At 42.7% G+C, this 24,514-nt stretch overlaps 1 protein-coding gene across 2 annotated transcripts in view; it reads right to left on the bottom strand.

The window, feature by feature from the left end:
• Positions 1 to 24,514, bottom strand: part of LOC149439242 (uncharacterized) — a 171,951-nt gene that overhangs the window by 52,226 nt on the left and 95,211 nt on the right. For both annotated transcript variants that reach the window (XR_016307847.1, XM_089659308.1), the window contains exons 5-9: positions 23,097 to 23,189; positions 13,979 to 14,225; positions 12,030 to 12,153; positions 9,293 to 9,429; positions 2,415 to 2,627 (exon numbers count right to left, since the gene is read on the bottom strand). Coding sequence is in view for 1 of the 2 variants with exons in the window: in XM_089659308.1 (XP_089515434.1) it covers positions 2,415 to 2,627; positions 9,293 to 9,429; positions 12,030 to 12,153; positions 13,979 to 14,225; positions 23,097 to 23,189 (814 nt within the window). In the remaining variant the exon portion in view is untranslated. The remainder of the gene's footprint in view (positions 1 to 2,414; positions 2,628 to 9,292; positions 9,430 to 12,029; positions 12,154 to 13,978; positions 14,226 to 23,096; positions 23,190 to 24,514) is intronic.

Raw genomic sequence — 24,514 nt, forward strand, 5'->3', positions numbered from 1 at the left:
TCATCATTGTAAAAATTATTATTATTATACAGGATTTATATAGTGCCAACAGTTTGCTCAGTGCTGTACATTACAATGGGAGACAGTACAGTAACAATACAATTCAATACATGAGGGGTTCAAGGGCCCTGCTCCTTGGAGCTTACAATCTAGGAGAGTGGGGATAGTACAGGAGGAAATAGAAAAAATGAGGAAGGGTTGTAACAGCGCAAACACTGCAAAGTCCTGGGAAATGGTAGTATGGGTGATGGTGGTATTAGTGGCTACTGTATGAAGAGCGTAGGATTCCGTGTGGCACTGAGGGCAAGGCTTCCAAATAAGCTGTAGCAACTTCTGTAGATGAGAAAAAGGAGAGAAGCACCTCTAAGTGCAATAAGTCTTTTAATTCAAGTCTAAATGTAGAAACACTCACATGTGTGAAGTAATCATAAGCATAAAAACCGTGGTTAACAATAGTTAACGGTGGGGTGGTAACCCGGGTGAAGAGCCGTCATCTCTCTGCGATGTGGGGAGGTCAGCTCTCGGCTGGAACAGCGTGGTGGCTGGAGGGGGAACAGCGGTGAGGCCAGCCTTCATGCACGTCCTCCCTCAGAGCCGGATGGAACGCACGCTGGAACGTAGCGGCGGCGTGGCCGTGATGACGTCAGATCCCAGGGTGCACTGCGATGCGTTTCGGAGCATGCACTGGCCGTGGAAGGCGAAAGTGCACTCCTTTTTCAAGCAGGAGGAAATAGCTGTGGGGGATGGAGTGGTAGGAAGAGTGGAGGATATCGGCAATTAGCTGAGGGCGGGGTAGGCTTCCCTGAAGAGATGGGTTTTCAGGGTGCGCCTAAAGGAGAGGAGAGTAGGTGATAGTCTGATGGATTGGGGTAGGGAGTTCCAGAGGATGGGGGAAGCCCTGGAGAAGTCCTGGAGACAGGCATGGGAGGAGGAGACCAGGGAATTAGAGAGTAGGAGGTCTTGTGAGAAGCGGAGAGTATGTTTTGTGTGGTATTTGGATATCAGGTCGGTGATTTAGTTTGGGGCAGTGTTATGAACAGCTTTGTACGTCAATGTTAGTATTTTGAATTTTATCCGTTGGGCAATGGGAAGCCAGTGGAGGGATTAGCAGAGGGGGGTGGCGGATACGGAGCGGTTAGTAAGGTGGATGAGTCTGGCCGCAGTATTTAGGATAGACTGGAGCGGGGATAGCCTGTGGTGAGGTAGGCAGTGAGGAGGGATTTACAGTAGTCAAGTCGTGATATAATAAGGGAGTGAATGAGTTGCTTTGTAGTTTCCGGGGTTAGGAATGGATGTATTTTGGAGATGTTGTGGAGGTGGAGTCTACATGAGTTTGCCAGAAATTGGACCTGGGACTGGAAAGACATATTGGAGTCTAGGATGACACCTAGTACTCTGGCTTGCGGGGTGGGACTGATGGTGGCATTGTTGGTCGTGATGGAGAAGTCAGGGGGGGGGGCACAGGCTGGGGGGAAAACTAGAAGCTCGGTTTTGGAAAGGTTTAATTTGAGGAAGTGGAGTGACATCCAATCCGATATGTCGTTCAGTAGGCTAGTGATTCGGGCGGAGACTGAAGGGGTGAGGCGAGGGGTAGAGAGATAAATTTGCGTGTCATCGGCATAGAGATGGTAGTTGAAGCCGTGAGAGTGTATCAGTTGGCCAAGGGAGGAGGTGTAGATGGAGAAGAGAAGGGGCCCGAAGACATAACCTTGAGGGACCCCAACAGAGAGGGGGAGTGAGGGGGAGGTGGCAGCGTTATAGGTATTATAAAAATAAATATTACCCTAAACCTAATTAAAGAATATTGTTTTTTTTACATAGTGAGTGCAAACTTTGGACTTTTATTGTACTATACCATATACGTACATTTATATATCAATATACAGAAATTAATTTTGTTATATAATGTCACCAATTTGAATACAAAAGTTTAAAATCATCTAGTACACAGATAATACACCTCTGAATTATTTCTATATGTAATGGATGCCATGATTTTAGTCTTTTGTAATATATATATATATATATTATCATTCTCTCGATATATATTATATTTTAGGGATGTAGGTATGGAGTTAGAGCAATTGAATGCCTGTATAATTATTGATACTTTTTCCTATGATGTTTTTTTTATAAGGCTTTTGTGGGGTGTCAGTTAAAAGGACAGACACAACATTTTCTTAAAGTGCAAGTTCCTAGAGGCACCTAAAGTCATTTTCTTGACTTTAACTTGTTTCTTTAATATAACAGGCATATTCATTGAAATACAGTATGTAGTCTAACTTACTGCAACCAATAACAAACGGTCTTACATAAACATCATTTCAATAAACCATTATCTTGTTGGTTGCTGCATTCTGTACATCAGAATGCTTTTCGCACTGTTTAGTAGGTAAGCTTTTAGATGTAGTTACCTCTTAGTGTGCTGAGGGTCACACAGGCAGGGCATGTTGCAGTGTATGCCGTACATGCCATCTACACACATTCGCTCTTCACAGTTTTCCCCAAAGAAGCCAGCTTCACACAGGCATGCTCCGTTGATATGAAAGCAACGCACCCCGTTCACACAGTTGCAGGTTTGTTCACAGTCCTGACCGTACTTTCCTATAGGACACTCTTCCCGACAGCTGTAGTCCAATAACAAAATACAAATAAATGTTTATTGATGCAATGAAGAGATTTATTTTAGGTACTCATTCCGAAAGGAGGCTGGAGCCCAACTTAACATTCAGTTTAAACCTGTTAAATACAATTCAGGTGCATCATCTTATATAGTGAGTAGAAAAGCAGGTCCCCTGCCAGCATGCTGCAGAGAAGGACGCTTGTTCTCTGTGTGAAAGAAGTGGTCTCTCTGCAGTGGTCAGACATGCCCCTTGCCAGGTTAGAGCTAAAGGTCTTCAATAAGCAGGTAGCATGTGTTTTGGCGATTGGAGACTTGAAGCTTTGACCGAACAGTGGGCATGTTGGATCTCTGCTATGACACACAGAGGAGAGGTTTGCCCTTTTCTTCAGCATTCTTGTTAGCAGGGTTACTGAGGGACCTGACCACATGCTCGTTCTCATCCCAAAACCCAACGCAAACCAGTACTACCTGCCTTCTTGTATGCGAATGGTGGGTTAGAAACCCCACTTCATCATCCTCTTGGTCCATCACACACTGACCTTTCAGTTAGGCTAGGAAATACTCACTTGCAAGGTCTTGCTTTTTCTCTGGTTATAGGCTAGGACAATTTCACCATGCCCTGGGGCCCAATGCGACACAGGAGCCCAGGTCACCTGAATCCTCTACCCACCAGCTAGGGGGTCGACCTCTTCCCATTAACCACCTCCAGCTTCTGACCCAAACAGGTTTACACCATGTACTTGTTTTTTCAAACACGCACCACTGTGGCATATTAAGAGTCAGGACCCATCCCAGTGCCCGCGGCCTAACTTTGAACAGGCCCACTTTAGATGCCTCCACTCAGGTATTCAGGCATTCTCTTTGAGTAACACACCTCAAGCAGGAAGCCAACTAATTGCTCATTTACTTCCCTAACCCTAAGGAACCTACATCTTCTGGCATAAGTTTAAGTCTTTATCCTCTTCTGGCCAGTGAAGAATGTTCAGCGACTTAAGGCTCAGGAGCCCACATAGGGGAACCAAACACAGTTCCACTAGTTAACCTCTACATCTTCACTCTCTCTCTGTACTAAATCCTATCTATTCTTTAAGGGATCTGCCTGAAGAGCAGGATTAACAGATCTCTTCCATCAAGGAGGAGCCCAAAACTAATCCGTTCCTACACGCTGACCGGAGAAAGGCTTTTATACTCAGGCTGTGGCTGCTTTCTAAAGAAAAGAACTGTAAGGCTTTGCACACCTTTTGTTTTGATGCATCTGGAATGTATTTAGATGAATTTTACTTTCAACCACATATTACACTCTCCAGACAGCAAATAAAATGACTACGTCTTAATAAAATTACTATTATGGATTGTGGAAAGGTGCTGGAAAAAAAATAGGTTAAAATACAATTTTCATACTGATAATCTCTGTACCTGGGATTAAACCCAAGACTTCAGTCCTGCATAACAAACGTGCTACCATAGCACCCGGTCCGGTTGTAATTTTTCATACATCACACCTCATTTATAATAGAAACTGGACTATAGCAAAACTTGGTTTCGTTGACGGCTGGAATCTGATTAGGTGCTATGGGTATTGTCTGTTGGATATTCAATAGCTGGGCTTGCAAGTGCTATATGAGATTTTAAGGCACACTTTCCAGGTGAAAACCAATTTTTCTGCTGCTTAGTGACCAGTTTTCATGCTGTACAATGTACAATCCAGCAGGATGCAGTGCAGCTGTTGGCCTCTAACCTCTATGCTTGTCATTTTTTCCGAGTAAGATTTTGGCACAAAAAGTGATACTAATTCTCACATTGTAGTTGGGATATCATAGATATTTTCACTAAATTATGTTTATTTGACTTGCAAATGGATTGTACAAAGAATTTGACATCATCCCAGTTAAGGAAGCATACAAGTATAAAACTGTTTCAGGCTGTTTCTATAACAAACTTTTTCAACTGGAGTTTCTCCAGCAGTTGCTAGGGGTTCATGTGGCAATGGTAAATTTCTGCCTCTTAGATAGGCAACCACTGACCCCAGTGATCCTGGGGAATACTTTCTAATGACCACGAATGGAAGGAGCATTCTTCGCACTGATTTCCAATGTAAGCAGAATTATTCCCATTGATTGGAAGTGCACAGGCCATTCTTCCCACCAACGACCAATGTAAGGGCCATTCTTCCCACTGACCTCCAGTGTAAGCAGAATTTTTCCCATTGATTACCAATGCAAGAGCCATTCTTCCTACTGACCACCAATGTAAGGTGCATTCCTCTCACCAACCACCAATGTAAGGGCCGTTCTTCCCACTGACCACCAATGTAAGGAGTATTCTTCCCACTGACCACCAATGTAAGGGGTATTCTTCCCACTGACCACCAATGTAAGGGGTATTCTTCCCACTGACCACCAACGTAAGGAGAATTTCTTCCCACTGACCAACAATTTAAGGGGAATTTTTCCCACTGACCACCACTGTAAAGATCATTCTTCCACTGACCACTCATTTAGATGGCATTCTTCCCACTAAACACCAATGTAAGGGGCACTCTTCCCCATTACCTCCAATGTAAGGAGCATTCTTTCCAATGACCACCAATGTAAGGGGCATTTTTCCCACTGACCAACAATGTAAGCAAAATTCTTTCCACTGTCCACCTCTGTAAGGATCATTATTTTAACTGATGACCAACGTAAGAAGCATTATCCTCACTGACCACCAATGTAAGGGGTATTCTTCCCACTGACTGCCAATGTAAAGGGTATTCTTCCCACTAGCCACCATCGTAAGGGGGCAGTCTTCCTACTGATCTCCAATGTAAGGAGCATTCTTCCCCCTGACCACCAATGTAAGGAGAAGTCTTCCTACTGACCACAAATGATAGGCGCATTCTTCTCACTGACTACCAATGTAAGGGGTATTGTTCCCACTAGCCACCAATGTAAGGGGTATTCTTCCCATTTGCCACCAATGTAAGGGGACATTCTTCCTACTGACCTCCAATGCAAGGAGCATTCTTCCCACTGACCACCAATGTAAGAATTCTTCCTATTGACCACCAATGTAAGGGGCATTCATCCCACTGACCACCATGGCAAAATTTTAGGAGGAAATAGCATAGTGAGAGGTATATGAGCTTATTAGTTAACTGCTTCCTCTGTCATTGTCCAATCACAGCCAGGGGAAGAGACCAAACATCGTAAGAGTTACTTAACAGCTGCATAGAATAATCAGGTCCCCTGTCCTGCCAGACAGGGCTGCGTGGTGTGATAGAGCTGTGTAAATCATAGGACTGGATGGAGCGAAAGACAACTTTTTTTTGCAGGGAGAATGACCCCCAGTATTTAATATGTGCACTTAGCTATTCATCTTCTCTCTGGCTTTAGTTGGGGCTCATTTAAGCTGTTGGGCTTTGCTGGGCAGTGATGCCCAATGCTGTCCCAACGGATATAGACAACTCAGCTTGCCTTATGTCCCATTTCTTTAGTTCACACCAAAGCACTGTGTTGATGTTCACTGAAAAAAGGACATGTTACATTTTTGTGCTGTGCTTTGCAATGCCCTATATTGCAGCACAAAGCACTGCCATGCATAGACCTAAATGAGATGTCAGGTTGTCAGGTTTAAATAAAGATAGCTTACACCCCATCTAATCATATTTAAACAGTTTAATTGGTAACAAACCTGGTGGTATCCTGTATTAGAATATGTCCATTAAAAAAACACTGTTCTATGAAAACAGTTATATTAGAATAGTATGGAATAGAATAGAATATGGAAGAAAAATATATTTGAAATATATTTAAAAAATATTCTTTCCAAATATATTGACATATATTTGAAATGCTACAATTTTGGCCATATTCAATATATTCAAATTACAACGCTACATTGCCAGCTGAATGGAAACATCAGGGAGCACCTATGAATTACAAAGGTATGTCGGGGTGAAAAGGGTACACCACATATATTGGCTACTTGGATTAGCATCTCATTTCGTAGAGTACCTAAACCCAAAACCAAAAATGTAATATATTGCAGCTTATCCATCCTTAGATGACCCTACACTAGATTTGTATTCAAAATTGTTCATTTTCAAAGCATGTGGTTGATGTTCTAATTGTTAAATCCTAAATTTAATCAAAATATTAAAAAAACAAATCAGCACATAGGACAGTACTGACACTCAAAGGTCCCTTTTGCTGGTGGCTGCAGATTTAGTTGAACTCTTCAGTCCTCTGTTCCCCTACTACCCCCTTACCCATATGAAAGAAAAATATATTTGAAATATACTTTAAAAATATTCTTACCAAATATATAAAAAATATTGCCAAATATTTGAAATGCTACAATTTTGGCCATATTCAAAATATATATATATACACACATACATTGCATGTTGAAATGCGTTTTTATTACAAAATATATTAAACATATTTTAAAAAATACATTTCAAATATACTGTATGTCTTTAAAAATACAAAAATAAACTTATATATAAAATATATATATAAAATCGAGCGCAGTATGTGGATGTAGATAGGGTAGCTGCTGGCACTAAAAGGCACCTCGTGAACCTCCAGAGTAAATGGTAAAATATGAAAGTGCAGCGCTAACTTAAAACAATGATTACACATAAGATAGATCCCATATGAATGTGGATCGGCAAAAAAGACGGCGTCAGTTCATCAGATGTGCTAAATACGTATACAGTCTCCAACACTTGAGGAGCCAGGGATAGTAGATATCAGAAATGATAAAGAAAAGCCAAGTAATGCACTGACCAGATAGCGCATGTTAAAGCGCATGGGACATTTAAGACCTGTCCCTGGTACTCAGCCACTGTATCACTGGAGCAAGGCGGTGTCATCTATAGGGTGACCACTAGATGTCATCTGTCCGGATGGAAGCTGTGTCCAGCCACTGTGTTGATGGATCAGGTGGGTGTTGTCTATAGGGTGACCACTAGATGTCATCGGTTCCAGGAGAAGCTGTATCACGGATCCAGGGATGTCACTGCAGATGTGTTCTTGTTAGGCACAGTCCCAGGACCTACTGGATTTACAGGCTCCCCAGAAATAAAGAGCCCGTGGAAAAAGGCCTCAAATAGTGTGATAACGTTTATTTAAAAATGAACAATCAGAAAAGAACTTACTTAGCAAAGGTACAGCTGCTTATAAACGGCCAGACCGGAGGTACATGTACATAAGATAAACATAGCTTGGCACTTCCCTAACGCGTATCGTGTAAGTACACATCATCAGAGGGGGCTCTGATGATGTGTACTTACACGATACGCGTTAGGGAAGTGCCAAGCTATGTTTATCTTATGTACATGTACCTCCGGTCTGGCCGTTTATAAGCAGCTGTACCTTTGCTAAGTAAGTTCTTTTCTGATTGTTCATTTTTAAATAAACGTTATCACACTATTTGAGGCCTTTTTCCACGGGCTCTTTATTTCTGGGGAGCCTGTAAATCCAGTAGGTCCTGGGACTGTGCCTAACAAGAACACATCTGCAGTGACATCCCTGGATCCGTGATACAGCTTCTCCTGGAACCGATGACATCTAGTGGTCACCCTATAGACAACACCCACCTGATCCATCAACACAGTGGCTGGACACAGCTTCCATCCGGACAGATGACATCTAGTGGTCACCCTGTAGATGACACCGCCTTGCTCCAGTGATACAGTGGCTGAGTACCAGGGACAGGTCTTAAATGTCCCATGCGCTTTAACATGCGCTATCTGGTCAGTGCATTACTTGGCTTTTCTTTATCATTTCTGATATCTACTATCCCTGGCTCCTCAAGTGTTGGAGACTGTATACGTATTTAGCACATCTGATGAACTGACGCCGTCTTTTTTGCCGATCCACATTCATATGGGATCTATCTTATGTGTAATCATTGTTTTAAGTTAGCGCTGCACTTTAAAAATACAAATCTACATTATTGGAATTTTTTAAATATATATATTTTTTAAATATATTCTTCTGATTGTTTTTAACATATAAAAAGGTCATTTTTACATATATTTTTACATGTATTTGTAAATGCATTCCAAAAAATGTACATTTGTATTTTTAAAGACATAAAAACACATTTCAACATGCAGTATATTTGTATATTTATTGAAATATATTTTGAAATATATTGAATATGGCCAAAATTGTAGCATTTCAAATATACGTCAATATATTTGGGAAGAATATTTTTAAAATCTATTTCAAATATATTTTTCTTCCATGTGGGTTCTAATGAACATGATACTGCTATTTCATACAGAGGACTGTGGCACCTACAATTCTACACGGCTTGGGGATTTTAGAAACTGAAAATAAACTAAAAAGCTGAACACTAGGAAAAGCGATACATTTTCAGCTATAATATACTACTGTATATAAGTTAAATAATTTTCTCTACCAGAACTTACATGTTCTGTTCAGCTAGTCTTATGATCCGGCATCCCTGCCCGTTGGTATAGCAAGGCTGGTGACCTTGATTTTCTACACTGCAGCTGAGCAATACAATTGCAATTCAATACACTGACCTGCCCCCAGCATTCTGATTAGAATGCATCACCACATATGGACCCGCTGTAAAAAACACATTAGTGTACTTATAGGAGCTGTCTTGGCTTTCAAATATACATTGCTCTTTAATGGAATAGCTTACCGGTCACCTGTGTAACCTAGAGCACATTGGCACTGCCCAATTTCCGGGTCACATTGGCCAAGATTATGACAGTTGCATTCATGCTCACAGCCAGAACCATAGTATCCAGGTGGACATGGGATGGAGCATACTGGACCCTATTGAGACAGGAGGACAATGGAAAACCATGAGATCCTAAACATTCTAAATATTCAGTGTGTATTATAGCATGAAATAATGAATGTTTATTTGAAGTCACTGTGGATGCTTTTTAAAGACCCCCATGATTTGACAAAGAACAAGGAGCACAACGCAGGACTCCATGTACTAGAATCTGTTTTTATTTACATACCAGGGAATCAAAAATTAGCTAGATAGGGGAGAATTTCCTTTTTAAAATTGCTAAAAATGGACAAGAAACGCAAAAGTCAAGAAAGAAACATAGCGCATCAACCCTCATCAAGGGGCCTTTCCTTTAAAGTATACTAAAATCTCATAGCTTTAACATGTTGATTTAGCAATTTTTAGTATTTTTAAATCTGCAGCTTTCACAAAACTTATACCTGGCGCTCCTGCCATAAAGGTCCTTGCTCAGACACTTCCTGTTATAGCATGACAACACTCTGACTCTGTCTCCCAGTTGTGCTCCTGTGTTGTCACCCTCTCACACAGACTTCTGATGGAGCTGGCTATTTCAACACACATTAGACAGACATACTCCAATATTGTCAGGACTGAATTAATACTTTTTGCCCCCTAGACAACTAATAAATAACAAGAATAAATTCCTATTGTATTATAATGCCTGTACAGTATACATAAAACATGGTGAAGTGATAGGGCACTATTCCTCCCACTGATATAAACGATTTGGCACTATTGCTCCCATTGACACCAATGATGGGGCACTATTCCTCCCACTGATTTAAACAATTGGGCACTATTCCTCCCACTGACACCAATGATGGGGCACTATTCCTCCCACTGACACCAATGATGGGGAACTATTCCTCCCACTGATACCAATGATGGGGCATTATTCCTCCTAATGACACCAATGACAGAGCACTATTCCTCCCACTGATACCAATGATGGGGCACTATTCTTCCCAGTGATACCAATGATGGGGCACTATTCCTCCCACTGACACCAATGATGGATCACTATTCCTCCCACTGATACCAATAATGGGGCACTATTCCTCCTAATGACACCAATGATGGAGCACTATTCTTCCCACTGACACTAATGATGGGGCACTATTTCTCCCACTGACACCAATGATGGAGCACTATTCCTCCCACTGACACCAATGATGGAGCACTATTCCTCCCACTGACACCAATGATGGATCACTATTCCTCCCACTAATACCAATGATGAGGCACTATTCCTCCCATTGATACCAATGATGGGGCACTATTCCTCCCACTGATACCAATGATGGGGCACTATTCCTCCTAATGACACCAATGATGCGACACTATATCTCCTAATGACACCAATGATGGAGCACTATTCTTCCCACTGATAGTATTGATGGGGCACTATTCTTCCCACTGACACTAATGATAGGGCACTATTGCTCCCACTGACACCAATGATGGATCACTATTCTTCCCAGTGATAGCATTGATGGGGCACTATTCCTCCCACTGACGGCAATGATGGGTCACTATTCCTCCCACTGACACCAATGATGGGTCACTATCCCTCACACTAATACCAATTATGAGGCACTATTCCTCCCAGTGATATCAATGATGGAGCACTATTCTTCCCACTGATAGCATTGACGGGGCACTATTCTTCCCACTGACATTAATGATAGGGCACTATTCCTCCCACTAACACCAATGATGCAGCACCAGGGGCGGACTGACAACTCATGGGGCCCCCGGGCAATAGGGGATCATGGGGCCCAAACTCAAAAAAGCCTGTGAAAAAGGTACCAGGGGCATCTCATGGGGCCCCCTACTGATCCCGGGCCCTTGAGCAGTCCCCGAGTTTCCAAATGGTCAGTCCGCCCCTGTGCAGCACTATTCCTCCCAGTGATAGCATTGATGGGGCACTATTCCTCCAACTGACACCAATGATGGGGCACTATTCCTCCCACTTATACCAATGATGGGGCACTATTCCTCCCACTGATACCAATGATGGGGCACTATTCCTCCCACTGATACCAATGATGGGGCACTATTCCTCCCACTGATACCAATGATGGGGCACTATTCCTCCCACTGACACCAATGATGGGGCACTATTCCTCCCACTAATACCAATGATGTGGTACTTTTCCCCCCACTGATACCAATGATGGGGCACTATTCCTCCCACTGATACCAATGATGGGGCACTATTCTTCCCACTGATACCAATGATGGGGCATTATCCCTCCCACTAATACCAATGATGTGGTACTTTTCCCCCTAATGCTGGGGTATTTTCTACTATTATTGTTATTATTATACAGGATATATATAGCGCCAACAGTTTGCTCAGCACTTTACAATATATAACGGGAGACAATACAGCAACAATAAAGTTCGATACAAGAGGGTTAGGAGGGCCTGGTCCTGGGAGCTTACAATCTAAGAGTTTTTTCTCCTCCCACTGACCACAGTCTGGCCCCTGTAAAATCTGAAGGACACTAAACTGGCCCTTTGTGTAGAAAGTTGCTTTAGAGGGATTGTGGCACCATATAAAAACACCCTTAATAATAAAAATAAAGTGATGACGGTTTTATGTTCTTACCATCCATCCTGGTGGACAGGTGCACTCTCCAACGACCTGGTCACAGATGCCTCCACTCTGGCAGGGGCAGTTCTCTGGACATTGGAACGTGGATGGTTGGACCTCTGTACATCTGATCTCACAACTGAGGGAGGAAAAAACAGTTGTTTAAAATGAATGGCCAGCTTCACTCAAGTTATATTATATTAATCTCAGGTTTCCAGGCTCTGTGGTTTCCATGGTCAAAACTTTCTCAAGGACTACAGTGGTGGAATGAGCCTACCTGAAATCCTAGTTCTGCCCAATTGCCACAGTCATTGCAAAGCCAACCAAAGTGAAGGTATTGGGGCTTTGTCTATTTTTTTATTTATTTATATTGGGAAGAAATTTTGTTTTAAAGAAATATTGATTTCTTTAGCCAGCTATATGATATATTAAATATATTCAAATTTCTCTTACTGAGCCAACTGATGTGCTTTTGGCTCCTGTTTGGCTCTGTTTTTTAGGGACTGATACTTGTGTCTATTGAAATGCAATTTTTTTTTTACCAAGTTCAGTAGCTCAAGCTGAGATTTAAGTGAGATTTGCTTTGTGCAAGGATCCATTTCTCATGTATTAAAGGTTTATTTGCAGAACACAAACATAATAAATATATTTTTTAAAAAATCAATTTGAAACATTTTAAAAATCATAGTTTACCGGTTTTCATAAATAACTGTGGCATCCTGCTACAATAACCCAAACCAGCTTAATGCAGCAAAATCCCACCATTGGAGTTACAGAGACATGGAGGTGATTGATCCCACTGTTCCCACATAAACTTAAAATATCAGCACTAAAGCAAGTTAGTCTTCAACCACGTCAGTACTAGTCTGCAATACCCCTTCATTACATTCTATTTTTGAGTTTCCAGTGCTGTGATAGTTTGACTGACAACTACTCCATCATGCAACACTGTACCCAAATGAACTTTATATCACTTTTTTTAAACTGATAGCAGTTTTTTTTTTGGGGGGGGGGGTATTTAATAACTGCTAGGTGTTTTGATCTCACACAGTTTCTGTACCACTAGCAGCTGCTGCTCCCATTTTCCTATACTGGCTGGGTGATTACTTTCCTATGATTCCTGGCTTGGAGCGGCGCCATATGTCTCCTACATGGTTTTAAAGTGGTTGTAAAGGAAAAAAAAAATAACAAGCATGTCTATACTTACCTGCTCTGTGCAATAGAATTGCAAAGAGTGGCCCTGATCCTCCTCTTTTCGGGTCCCGTGCTCCTGGATCCTCCTCTCTTGCCAGTGCCCCCAGTAGGAAGCCGATTCCCATGGGGGCACTCATGTGGGCTCACTCCCGATTTCTGCTGCTGTGTCCATTGACACGATTTCCGCTGCTGTGTCCATTGACACAGACAACAGGAGTCGGTCCCGCCCCTTATCACTGGAGTTGATTGACAGGAGCAGGAGCAGGAGCCAATGGATCTGCCCAGTGAGGAAGGACACAACCAGGAGTGCCACAGTTCTGGATCATGATGGGCTCAGGTAAGTATAAGGGGGATGACGGGGTGAGTCTGTGACACAGAAGGTTTTTTACTTTCATGCACAGAATGCATAGAATACATTAAGGTAAAAAAAGGGGCTTGTACTCCTTGCAAAATGTTCTGTATATAAAAGTATGGGGATAAATAGAAATAGATTGGGATTAAGGACTGAGGTGGTGAGGTGTGTGAGCTATGCAAGTAGTGAGGGGAGCATGGATATGGGTGGAGACTAGTGAGTAAGGAGGGAGTGTAGAGGGTGGTGGTGAAAGATCTCAAGAAACAAGAACTAATATATACATAAGAAAGGAAAAAAATGCAGATATACTGATATTTGCCAAAGTATACAGCATATGTTCAGTTTAAGAAATAAAAAAACACAACTATAAAATGTTTTGGGTTTTTTTGCAATAAACATCAAGCATTTGTACACTCACTAAGGTCCAGTGTACCCTTCTGGACAAAGACAGGTTCCATTCTGAGGGTCACAGCTGGCTCCATTCTTACACTGGCAGTCCAGTAAACAGTTCACTCCATAGGTGCCTGGTTCACATGGCTTCTCACAGAAGGGTTCCTTGTACCCTGGAGGGCAGATGCAGGACCCCGAAATGGCATCACAAATCCCATTGTTTAGGCAATGACAGGAATAGTTACATCTGGGTCCCCAAAGATGTGGGTCACAAGCTGGAAATATAAAAGATTATTGTAAATTGCTGAAGTAGCTAAACTGTTTATGTAGCACCCTCCTAGCTACGTACATTGCTTATAGTATTGAGGCAAACTTACTTTTTGGCTTCTCTGTAGCCAGTGGAAAAATGTTTGATGGCTTTTGACTTTTCTGGGTTCTGCTGGTTGAATGTTTGACTGCTTCCCCTGGTTTCTGGTAAGTTCCAGAATTTAGAGGATTGGAAGACACGGACCCTTAACTTACATATTCATACAGCCCTAGCAAATCCCTGGTAGGAAGAGTGACCGGTTAATGGGGCTGAGGTGTGTATAAATAGGCTAAGGCCTAGAACAGCAGAGTCCTTGTTCTGTAGGAGAAGACCCAGCCTGAGGACTGTGGCACTTTGGGTTACATAGCTGAAGATTAGAAAAGGCCATCCTGGGTCTCAGCTCAGGGAGAGCTGGAGGCAAGGGCGGACTGACCATTTGGAAACTCGGGCACTGCCCGAGGGCCCAGGGTCAGTAGGGGGCCCCATGAGATGCCCCTGGTACCTTTTTCATAGGCTTTTTTCAGTTTGGGTAAGGACACAGGGGCCCCATGATCCTCTATTGCCCATGAGTAGTCAGTCTGCCCCTGGCTGGAGGACTCACGTCCAAAGTTCTTGGGCGCAGTTCGCAGTAAGATCTGGAGGCACACTGTACAGTAGCTGTCTGGTACTTCAGAAAAGCATTCAAATACCCAGGGAACAGTGAGTAGAAGCCTGTACTAGATCCTAGAGACTATCCTTGTTACTCTTGAAGAGACTTCCCCAGACTTGCTGATTCAAATTTGCTTTTGCATTGCAGTCCCCTGAGCCACAGTTCACTCATCACTAGCCTCAAGAGGGGTTTCACCTTGAAGAGACAGCCATAGTCAGAGAGTATTCTCCATTCCATTTGCACTAAACTCGTAGTATCCCAAGGCTTACCCTGCACCCTAACCAAGTTCTTCAAGCAATAAATTTCAAAAAGACACCTCCTGCCTGGTTCTTGGGTGGAGAGAAACTGGGAAACTACCATGTACCTGGCTGCTTGCTACCACTAGGGAATAGAATTTGGGGAAAACAGCAGGACCCGTCATGGGTCTGTGCGCCACTTTTTTAATGATCCATAGTCTTCTAAAGGGTTTCTCAAAATATGTTTCAAAGGAAAACAGATGTGACAGCTCTGGGTGAACTGAACCTTTAAGCATACATTTAAATTATATCTGGCATTGACTGGGTGCCACGCATCGACCCAAGAACAAAAATTTAGGGGATTTAGGGGATCCTATCAGTAACGAAATTTCCTGTCCTAGGATTAATACTCCCACTCACTACACTGTATCTATGGAGGAGCATTGTTGTCACCCTAGACCTGGAAGTTTGATAGGACTAAAAGACACCTCCCCCTATCTTCATCTCTATAATACGGGGGTGTTATCTAGACCAAAGAAAGACCTGCGACCAATGTTCACTGACACAGCATAACATAGGAAGAGAGCACAGAAAGTCATCAGCTCACAAGGAATGACAGGTATTTTTGTGCACTTTTTTTCGATTAATACAGATTTGTCACCAAGTTTGCTTTGAGAACCTCTGCTCTTTAAACTGATGGGAGGGAGGCAAAGATACATGTGGCCACAGAGGAAGGAGAGAGGGAAGGGTGTCACCAGTATAGTGCTGCTCACTTTTATTGTGAAAATTGCCTATCTTCTTATGCTGTTCTACCCATGATGACTCAGCAATGATACATTGACCAAATTAATTACAAGTACATATGACTATTTTTCAACCAAGGCTGGGAAAAGACATGTCAAAAAAGCATTTGCCTTAGCTGCTGGGATGGGAGTAGTGCAAGTGGGGAGAAAGGTCTCTTCTGTCTCTTCTACATCACCCAACAGTAGCTCGGTCCTGCAGATTACAGTGGTACAGTTTGGCCTTCTTACAAAATTTCCACAAAATTTAAGCACTTAACTGATGAACCCTAATTATTTTTTATAAACTCATTCAACCCCCCCATTTTTTATATTTGTTCATTTTTGTATCACCAAATCAAAAATGCCTTGTACCAGAAACATCATTATTTATAAGAAGAACTCATCACAGAATACAATTTGAACTTTTCAAGAGTTACAAACTACTTTAGTTCACAGATGGAAGAACAAATTTTTGGTATAATAATGTTGATGGAAACCTGGCTGTGTTTCAAAAACAAGCTCGTCATGACTAAAACACACTGATTTAACCATGTCACAATCCTCCCTCATCCACTTTCGCCTACTTGTTTTGCAGGCCAGAAGATCTTGTCCCGGCACTGTAAAGGTTTCGACTTTCCTTTAAACCACTTCTTTGCCAGAGTATTTTCCTTCCCTTTTTACCCAGAACATTTTTTCCTTCTCAATGAAATTGTTCTAATTCCACAACTCATAACTTTTATCTTTTGTATTGTAAAGGAACATATTATTTGTTTTTTTTTCTGGGACAGACCAGGCTTTAATTTCGTAGTACATTTCGTTACATGTACAGTCAGGTCCATAAATATTGGGACATCTACAAAATTCTAACATTTTTGGCTCTATACACTACCACAATGGATTTGAAATGAAACGAACAAGATGTGCTTTAACTGCAGACTGTCAGCTTTAATTTGAGGGTATTTACATCCCAATCAGGTGAACGATATAGGAATTACAACAGTTTGCATATGTGCCTCCCACTTGTTAAGGGACCAAAAGTAATGGGACAGAATAATAATCATAAATCAAACTTTCACTTTTTAATACTCGGTTGCAAATCCTTTGCAGTCAATTACAGCCTGAAGTCTGGAATGCATAGACATCACCAGACGCTGGGTTTCATCCCTGGCGATGCTCTGCCAGGCCTCTACTGCAACTGTCTTCAGTTCCTGCTTGTTCTTGGGGCATTTTCCCTTCAGTTTTGTCTTCAGCAAGTGAAATGCATGCTCAATCGGATTCAGGTCAGGTGATTGACTTGGCCATTGCATAACATTCCACTTCTTTCTCTTAAAAAACTCTTTGGTTGCTTTTGCAGTCTGCTTTGGGTCATTGTCCATCTGCACTGTGAAGCGGCGTCCAATGAGTTGTGAAGCATTTGGCTGAATATGAGCAGATAATATTGCCCGAAACACTTCAGAATTCATCCTGCTGCTTTTGTCAGCAGTCACATCATCAATAAATACAAGAGAACCAGTTCCATTGGCAGCCATACATGCCCACGCCATGACACTACCACCACCATGCTTCACTGATGAGGTGATATGCTTAGGATCATGAGCAGTTCCTTTCCTTCTCCATACTCTTCTCTTCCCATCACTCTGGTACAAGTTGATCTTGGTCTCATCTGTCCATAGGATGTTGTTCCAGAACTGTGAAGGCTTTTTTAGATGTCGTTTGGCAAACTTTAATCTGGCCTTCCTGTTTTTGAGGCTCACCAATGGTTTCCATCTTGTGGTGAACCCTCTGTATTCACTCTGGTGAAGTCTTCTCTTGATTGTTGACTTTGACACACATACACCTACCTCCTGGAGAGTGTTCTTGATCTGGCCAACTGTTGTGAAGGGTGTTTTCTTCACCAGGGAAAGAATTCTTCGGTCATCCACCACAGTTGTTTTCCGTGGTCTTCCGGGTCTTTTGGTATTGCTGAGCTCACCGGTGCGTTCCTTCTTTTTAAGAATGTTCCAAACAGTTGTTTTGGCCACACCTAATGTTTTTGCTATCTCTCTGATGGGTTTGTTTTGTTTTTTCAGCCTAATGATGGCTTGCTTCACTGATAGTGACAGCTCTTCGGATGTCATCTTGAGAGATGACAGCAACAGAGTCCAAATGCAAATAGCACACTTGAAATGAACTCTGGACCTTTTATCTGCTCATTGTAATTGGGATAATGAGGGAATAACACACACCTGGCCATGGAACAGCTGAGAAGCCAATTGTCCCATTACTTTTGGTCCCTTAACAAGTGGGAGGCACATATGCAAACTGTTGTAATTCCTACACCGTTCACCTGATTTGGATGTAAATACCCTCAAATTAAAGCTGACAGTCTGCAGTTAAAGCACATCTTGTTTGTTTCATTTCATATCCATTGTGGTGGTATATAGAGCCAAAAATGTTAGAATTGTGTCAATGTCCCAATATTTATGGTCCTGACTGTATTTTTTTTCTTTCAGGTTTTTCTAGGAAAAATGAAAAAAGTTATTTTTCCCAATGCTACTTTCACATAAGTACTTTTAGCCACAGATATTTACCCCAAACAGAATCAGATTAGACTTTTTATTCTTCTAGCCAACCCCTATCCCTAACAATAGCTTGGTTGCTGTTTCCCGACACAATCAGAAAATGGATCTGCAGAGGCATGGTAAACACTGTATTGACGTAATCAGAAACGTGTTCATAGAAAACACAATCTCACCAGGCCGAAAACAGGATCGTCCTCTGATACCAACACTCATAAAACTATCTGACCAGCACACACACATTGAGGTTGATTTACTAAAACTGGTGATTGCAAAGTCTGGTACAGCTCTGTATAGAAACCAGCTTCCAGGTTTTATTGTCCTTGAACAAGCTGAGGTTAGAAGCTGATGGGCTACCATGCACAGCTACACCAGATTTTGCACTCTCCAGTTTTAGTAAATAAACCCCAAAGAGTCTATTTCTACAAATAAGCCTGCACTAGGTGAAATGATACTCTACAGGAGATGACGCTTTGTGTGTCTGTGCTGGTCAAAATTTTTTTTATGAGTGACAGCATCAGAGTGCGACCTGGTTTTCGGCTTGATGAAAGTGATACGTAGCAGAGGTGGGGTTCTCTTTGGTTTGCAGCTACTATGGATGGCACCTGAACCAGAACAGGGGCTTTGGACAGGCACCTTTCCTTTGGATTTGCAGAAACGCAATGTTGCTGTCCACGGAGGGTTATACTCCTTCACAGAGCAGGAAGTGGGGTTGTGAGAGCAGACATAGCTGGAGATGTAGTTGGGCTGCTGGTGGGCAAGGGAGCCAGATATGAAAAAAGTGTTCAGAGGAAGGGGAATTTAGAGGTCTGCCCGACAGGCTCTGTGAGTCTAAAAGTAGAAGTATCTAGTATAAATATAAAGTGATTTGGGTAATTATGTGCTGCCACTGGTGGCCATAGCACCCTAGGACATGTGGCCCAGTAAGTATGATGGGCAAAGTCTTCTGATTAAAACAATATCACATAAGTGATGTTTATGAAACACAGTAAAATGGTAAAGCTCAAAGTAAAAGTTTGGTTTTTTACTTAGGTGAACTTTTTTTTTCCTTTTTATGTTACATCACACAGCACAAAAAAAAAATAATCTGCTTTTGCACATTATTAGCATAATGATATTTTCCACAGGTTTTCAATCACTCAATATCAGAATGATATTGTACATGTTTGAATGTTTAAGGCTCATGCAATTAAAGTGTTAGTAAACCCAGGACCCTGCATTCACTATATCTGGTCTCCCCGGACCCTGCATTTACTATATCCGTTCTTCCCAGACCCACATTCACTATATCCGCTCTCTCCGAACCCCGCATTCACTATATCCGGTCTCCCCAGACCCCGCATTCACTATATCCGCTCTCCCCGGACCCTGCATTCCCTATATCTGGTCTCCCCGGACCCTGCATTTAGTATATCCGCTCTCCCCAGACCCCGCATTCACTATATCTGGTCTCCCCGGACCCTGCATTTACTATATCCGCTCTCCCCGGACCCCTCATTCACTATATCTGGTCTCCCCAGACCCTGCATTCACTATAACTGGTCTCCCCAGACCCTGCATTCACTATATCTGCTCTCCCAGGATCCTGCATTCACTATATCTGGTCTCCCTGGACCCTGCATTCACTATATCTGCTCTCCCAGGATCCTGCATTCACTATATCTGGTCTCCCAGGACCCTGCATTCACTATATCTGGTCTCCCTGGACTCTGCATTCACTATATCCACTCTCTCCGGACCCTGCATTCACAATATCTGGTCTCCCAGGACCCTGCATTCACTATATGCGGTCTCCCAGGACCCTGCATTCACTATATCTGTTCTCCCAGGACCCCGCATTCACTATATCTGGTCTCCCAGGACCCTGCATTCACTATATCTGGTCTCCCAGGACCCTGCATTCACTATATCCACTCTCCCCAGACCCTGTATTCACTACATTTGGTCTCCCAGGACCCTGCATTCACTATATGCGGTCTCCCAGGACCCTGCATTCACTATATCTGGTCTCCCAGGACCCTGCATTCACTATATCTGGTGTCCCAGGACCCTGCATTCACTATATCTGGTCTCCCACAGTGCAGAGAACATGGAAATGCAATTATTTTAGTAAATATAAACTGCTAAATACTTTTTCTCATCAGCAGTTAGAGCAGTCTTGTGACTTCTATCAGTGTCTGGCTGAGCACTGGTTAAAGCTTGTAGGAGGAGTTTTCTTTCTGCTCTAGGAGGATGCAGAACCTCTGACCTCTGTCTGGACAGAGCTGATTGGCCCTGTGCTGATCACACGCACGCTCCCAAGAAAAAAAACAAAAAATGTAGCTGCTGACTTAAAATACAGACACTTACCCGTCCCTTGGTCCAGTGGTGTCCTCTCCACCGCTGGTTTCACAGACCGTCTTCTCTCCCTGGTGCTGGCATCCTCAGTGTGGGCACCCGGATGTGACAGCTTGCGGCTTCACAGCCGGGTGCTCACTGCGCATGCAGGAGAAGCGTTGCGCTTTGTGAATGGCCCCGTAGCCTTCTGTGACCTGTCACATGTCCCAAAAGACTACAGGAGGAAAGGGGGAGGACAACTTCTGCTTCTGATCACCTAGGCGATCGCAGCGGAAGTGGGAGCGGGTACCTGTCAAATTCGGGTACCCGCCCCTCCCCCGCTCCCCAAAGGTGCCAATCCTTAGTAGGGAGCAAGGGACAAAGGTTTAAAGCAGAACTTCCCCTTTTAAGTGGAGCTCCGCTTTAAAGAGGAACTTTAGGGTTCTTAAAAATTAGAAGTCAGCAGCTACAAATACTGTAGCTTCTGATCTTTAACAAACAGATATAACCAGCCCATGGAGTACAGCACTGCTTTCCCTGCAGCTGATTCTTCACCCAACTTTAGATCCCTGGTGCCTCCATCTTGGAAGTGGGAGCCAGCTGTGGCTTCCTGACTTCACACAGCTGGCTCCTCACAGAACCTGCGCAAGATCACTTGGCGCACCAAGACTGGTCCTACAGATTTGTGTGACCTGTCCTGGGTGGCTACAGGAAGGGGAGAAGGAAAGGTCACACTGACATCATTCTTGCCTATTCAAGGATTGAAGAAGTACGAGTGGGTACCTGTCAAAAAAAGGTACCCACTCCCCCAAAAAATGTCTGGTGGGATACAGGATAAGAAACACTTCAGGTTTTGGGTGAAGCTCCACTTGAAGATTAATGGAACAAGATGATGACTATAAAAAAGGATTCAGCAGCAGTTCTGAATTCAGTGCTTTGGGGTTATGACTTTCTCCAATCCTGTTAGGGTCCACAGAATTTTATTATCAAATCGTGAACATAATAAGGATCTACTTATCATTGATTTTACCCAAGATACATACATAGTTTTAATTGGATTAAAAATACATTTGGATACATTTATGATTTGGAAATAAATTTTGATTTGGAAAATGTATGAATCTTTGGTGAAAGTTATATGAATTTTGGGGAAAACATTGACAAATAGACCCCATAGTTTACTTAGAACATCAAGACTGATTTTAGCTCCGTAAGTAATTGGCAGTCACTTGACAGATTGAATTTTTCTGACTTATACCTCTATGGACAGTATTAATTCTTAACAACGAATGGAAATAGATTGCCTTTTTCTTCAGACCGTTCTTGATTACACACAATTTCAATTGCATTTGTCTGTAATAATATTCAAGTCATGTTTGTTTAGTTAAGACTCATGCCGTTACTGATTATATTTACCATATACTGGGATACAGATGATGTGGCTGTTGCAGAACAGACTTAAGTGTTTTTCTGAGAACATATTTATTTACTGATCTAAAACGATCCTGATGTGAAGAGCTATTCCCAAGGGCGATCTGTGCCTGGGAATATTCAGAGGGATGCCTGTCCCAGCCACAGGTTCAAACCCTCCCTCCATCATCTCCCAGCACCACTCAACCAATAGCAATGTATAAAACTTCTGACACTGCTGTAATTAGTAATATTTGGGTTTATAGGTTTTAAATGAATTTTTTCCATCAGTAATAACTACATTTTCTCACACTGTAGGAAAAATACACAACATAGTTTGTATAAATTGCAGCTAGTTTTAATTTACTCAACGTTTGCATCAGAACTTTTCATAAATATAAGTTACCATATTGCTTAGAATGGGAATTCTTTTTATATTTATTATATTATTATTATTATTATTCAGTATTTATATAGCGCTAAAGGGTATGCTCAGCGCTGTACAGTAGCAAGGGGGACAGAACATGAGACAAGACAGTAACAATACACTACACGAGGGGTTCGAGGGCCCTGCTCTTTCGAGCTTACAATCTAGGAGGGAGGGGAAGGTGGTACAGGAGGAGATGGCTGTGGGGGATGGAGTGGTGGGAGAAGTGGAGGAGGTTAGTTGTTAGGTGAGGTCGGGTGTTAGGTGAGGTTGGGGTAGGCTTCCCTGAAGAGGAGGGTTTTCAGGGTGCGCCTGAAGGTGAGGAGGGTAGGTGACAGTCTGATTGATTGGGGTAGGGAGTTCCAGAGGATGGGGGAAGTCCTGGAGAAGTCCTGCAATCGGGCGTAGGAGGAGGAGACATTAATAATACACAGTATGTGGGTAATGACACAATTACTTACCACTTGAGCAGTCTCCTCCTCGCCAACCTGGCTCACACTGGCATTGATTGGGTGCCACGCATCGACCATGCACACACTCTCCACTGCAGTGTGCTGCAACACAAAACACCATGTCAAGCCATCGTACAAATTGAAATTACAACATCAACTCATATGGACCCTGAGGGCACGTTCAGTATGCACAGAATGCAAAGGACAGTGTGCGCATCTGCACTTGAATGTGCTCACAGCAAACACATTTGAATGGATTCCCTGGATTCTTTCTTGGATACACAGAATATAACTGGTTACTAATATTTATAGGTAAAGTTGATCCAGGGAATATCCGATGCCTCTCGGGGGATCAGGAAGGATTTATTTTCCCCTGCAGGAGCAAATTGGATCATGCTGTGCTGGGTTTTTTGCCTTCCTCTGGATCAACTGTGGGTATAGGATTATAACTTTTTTTTTTATTGGTTGAGCTGGATGGACTTTTGTGTTTTTTCGGCCAGACTAACTATGTAACTATGAATGGACTTTGGCACCCAGTGGTCTATTTAAAGAACTGCAAGACTCAGGACGGTTTCTGAATAGTTGTCATCTTCTGTGACTTGTGACCAGACCGTTCTTGTTCCTGTGTTATGTCCAGCTTTGCCTTCTGACTACGCCTGATATTGGTTCCTCTGATACCCAACCTTTAACCTATTTCTTGGCTCTTCACCTTGCTTATGAACTTCGGCTCATCTTCTGCCCCTGTAAACTGACCTCGGCCTGGTTCCTATATATGCTCTCATCTTATGAATCTGCACTTCTGCTGCCCGCCCATTGCCAACTTCTTCCTGTTTGACTTCGTTCTTACCCCCTGCTTCTACAAGCTCTGTGATGACATCCTGCACAAGTTTCTGTTCCTCAGCTTCTACGTCCTTGAAAGATCCAGTTCTTCTGCTGGCCAGGACTTATTACAGGTGCCCTTGCCACTCTATGTCCTATCCTACCCTATCATCAATCTCAGGGGACAAACAGGATGGGAGCTGTATGGGAGAGCCCTCTCATCAGTTCAGCCTCTACAAGGTACGTGACACCTTCGTCCCTGCTCCAGTGACCTTTTTTCCGTATCCTGCCACAGTACAACATTTGCAGCAAAAAGGTCCTTGTTGGGTCTTCTTTTTACTGCACATGTGCACGGTGACTTCAGTTGATTCCTACGAGTAAAGCTGGTCATACAATAATCGAAATTCAGCTAGTTCAACACAGCCTGGATGAATTGCAATCAGTGTGTGGCCATCGTTGCTTGACAGAAGTCAATTTTTTGATCAATTTCTGTCAAAGGGACATTCTGTGAAACTTTTGGTAACCACCAACTACAGCCACTGCTCAGTGTTCTGATAGCGATGAGTCGTGCTGTCAGAAGCAATGTCCCGATGGGGGAATTCACCTAT

Source organism: Staurois parvus, unplaced genomic scaffold (genome assembly GCF_062004578.1).
Source record: "Staurois parvus isolate SC_StPar_1 unplaced genomic scaffold, SC_StPar_1.0 ptg001146l, whole genome shotgun sequence".
NCBI classification, from domain to species: domain Eukaryota; kingdom Metazoa; phylum Chordata; class Amphibia; order Anura; family Ranidae; genus Staurois; species Staurois parvus.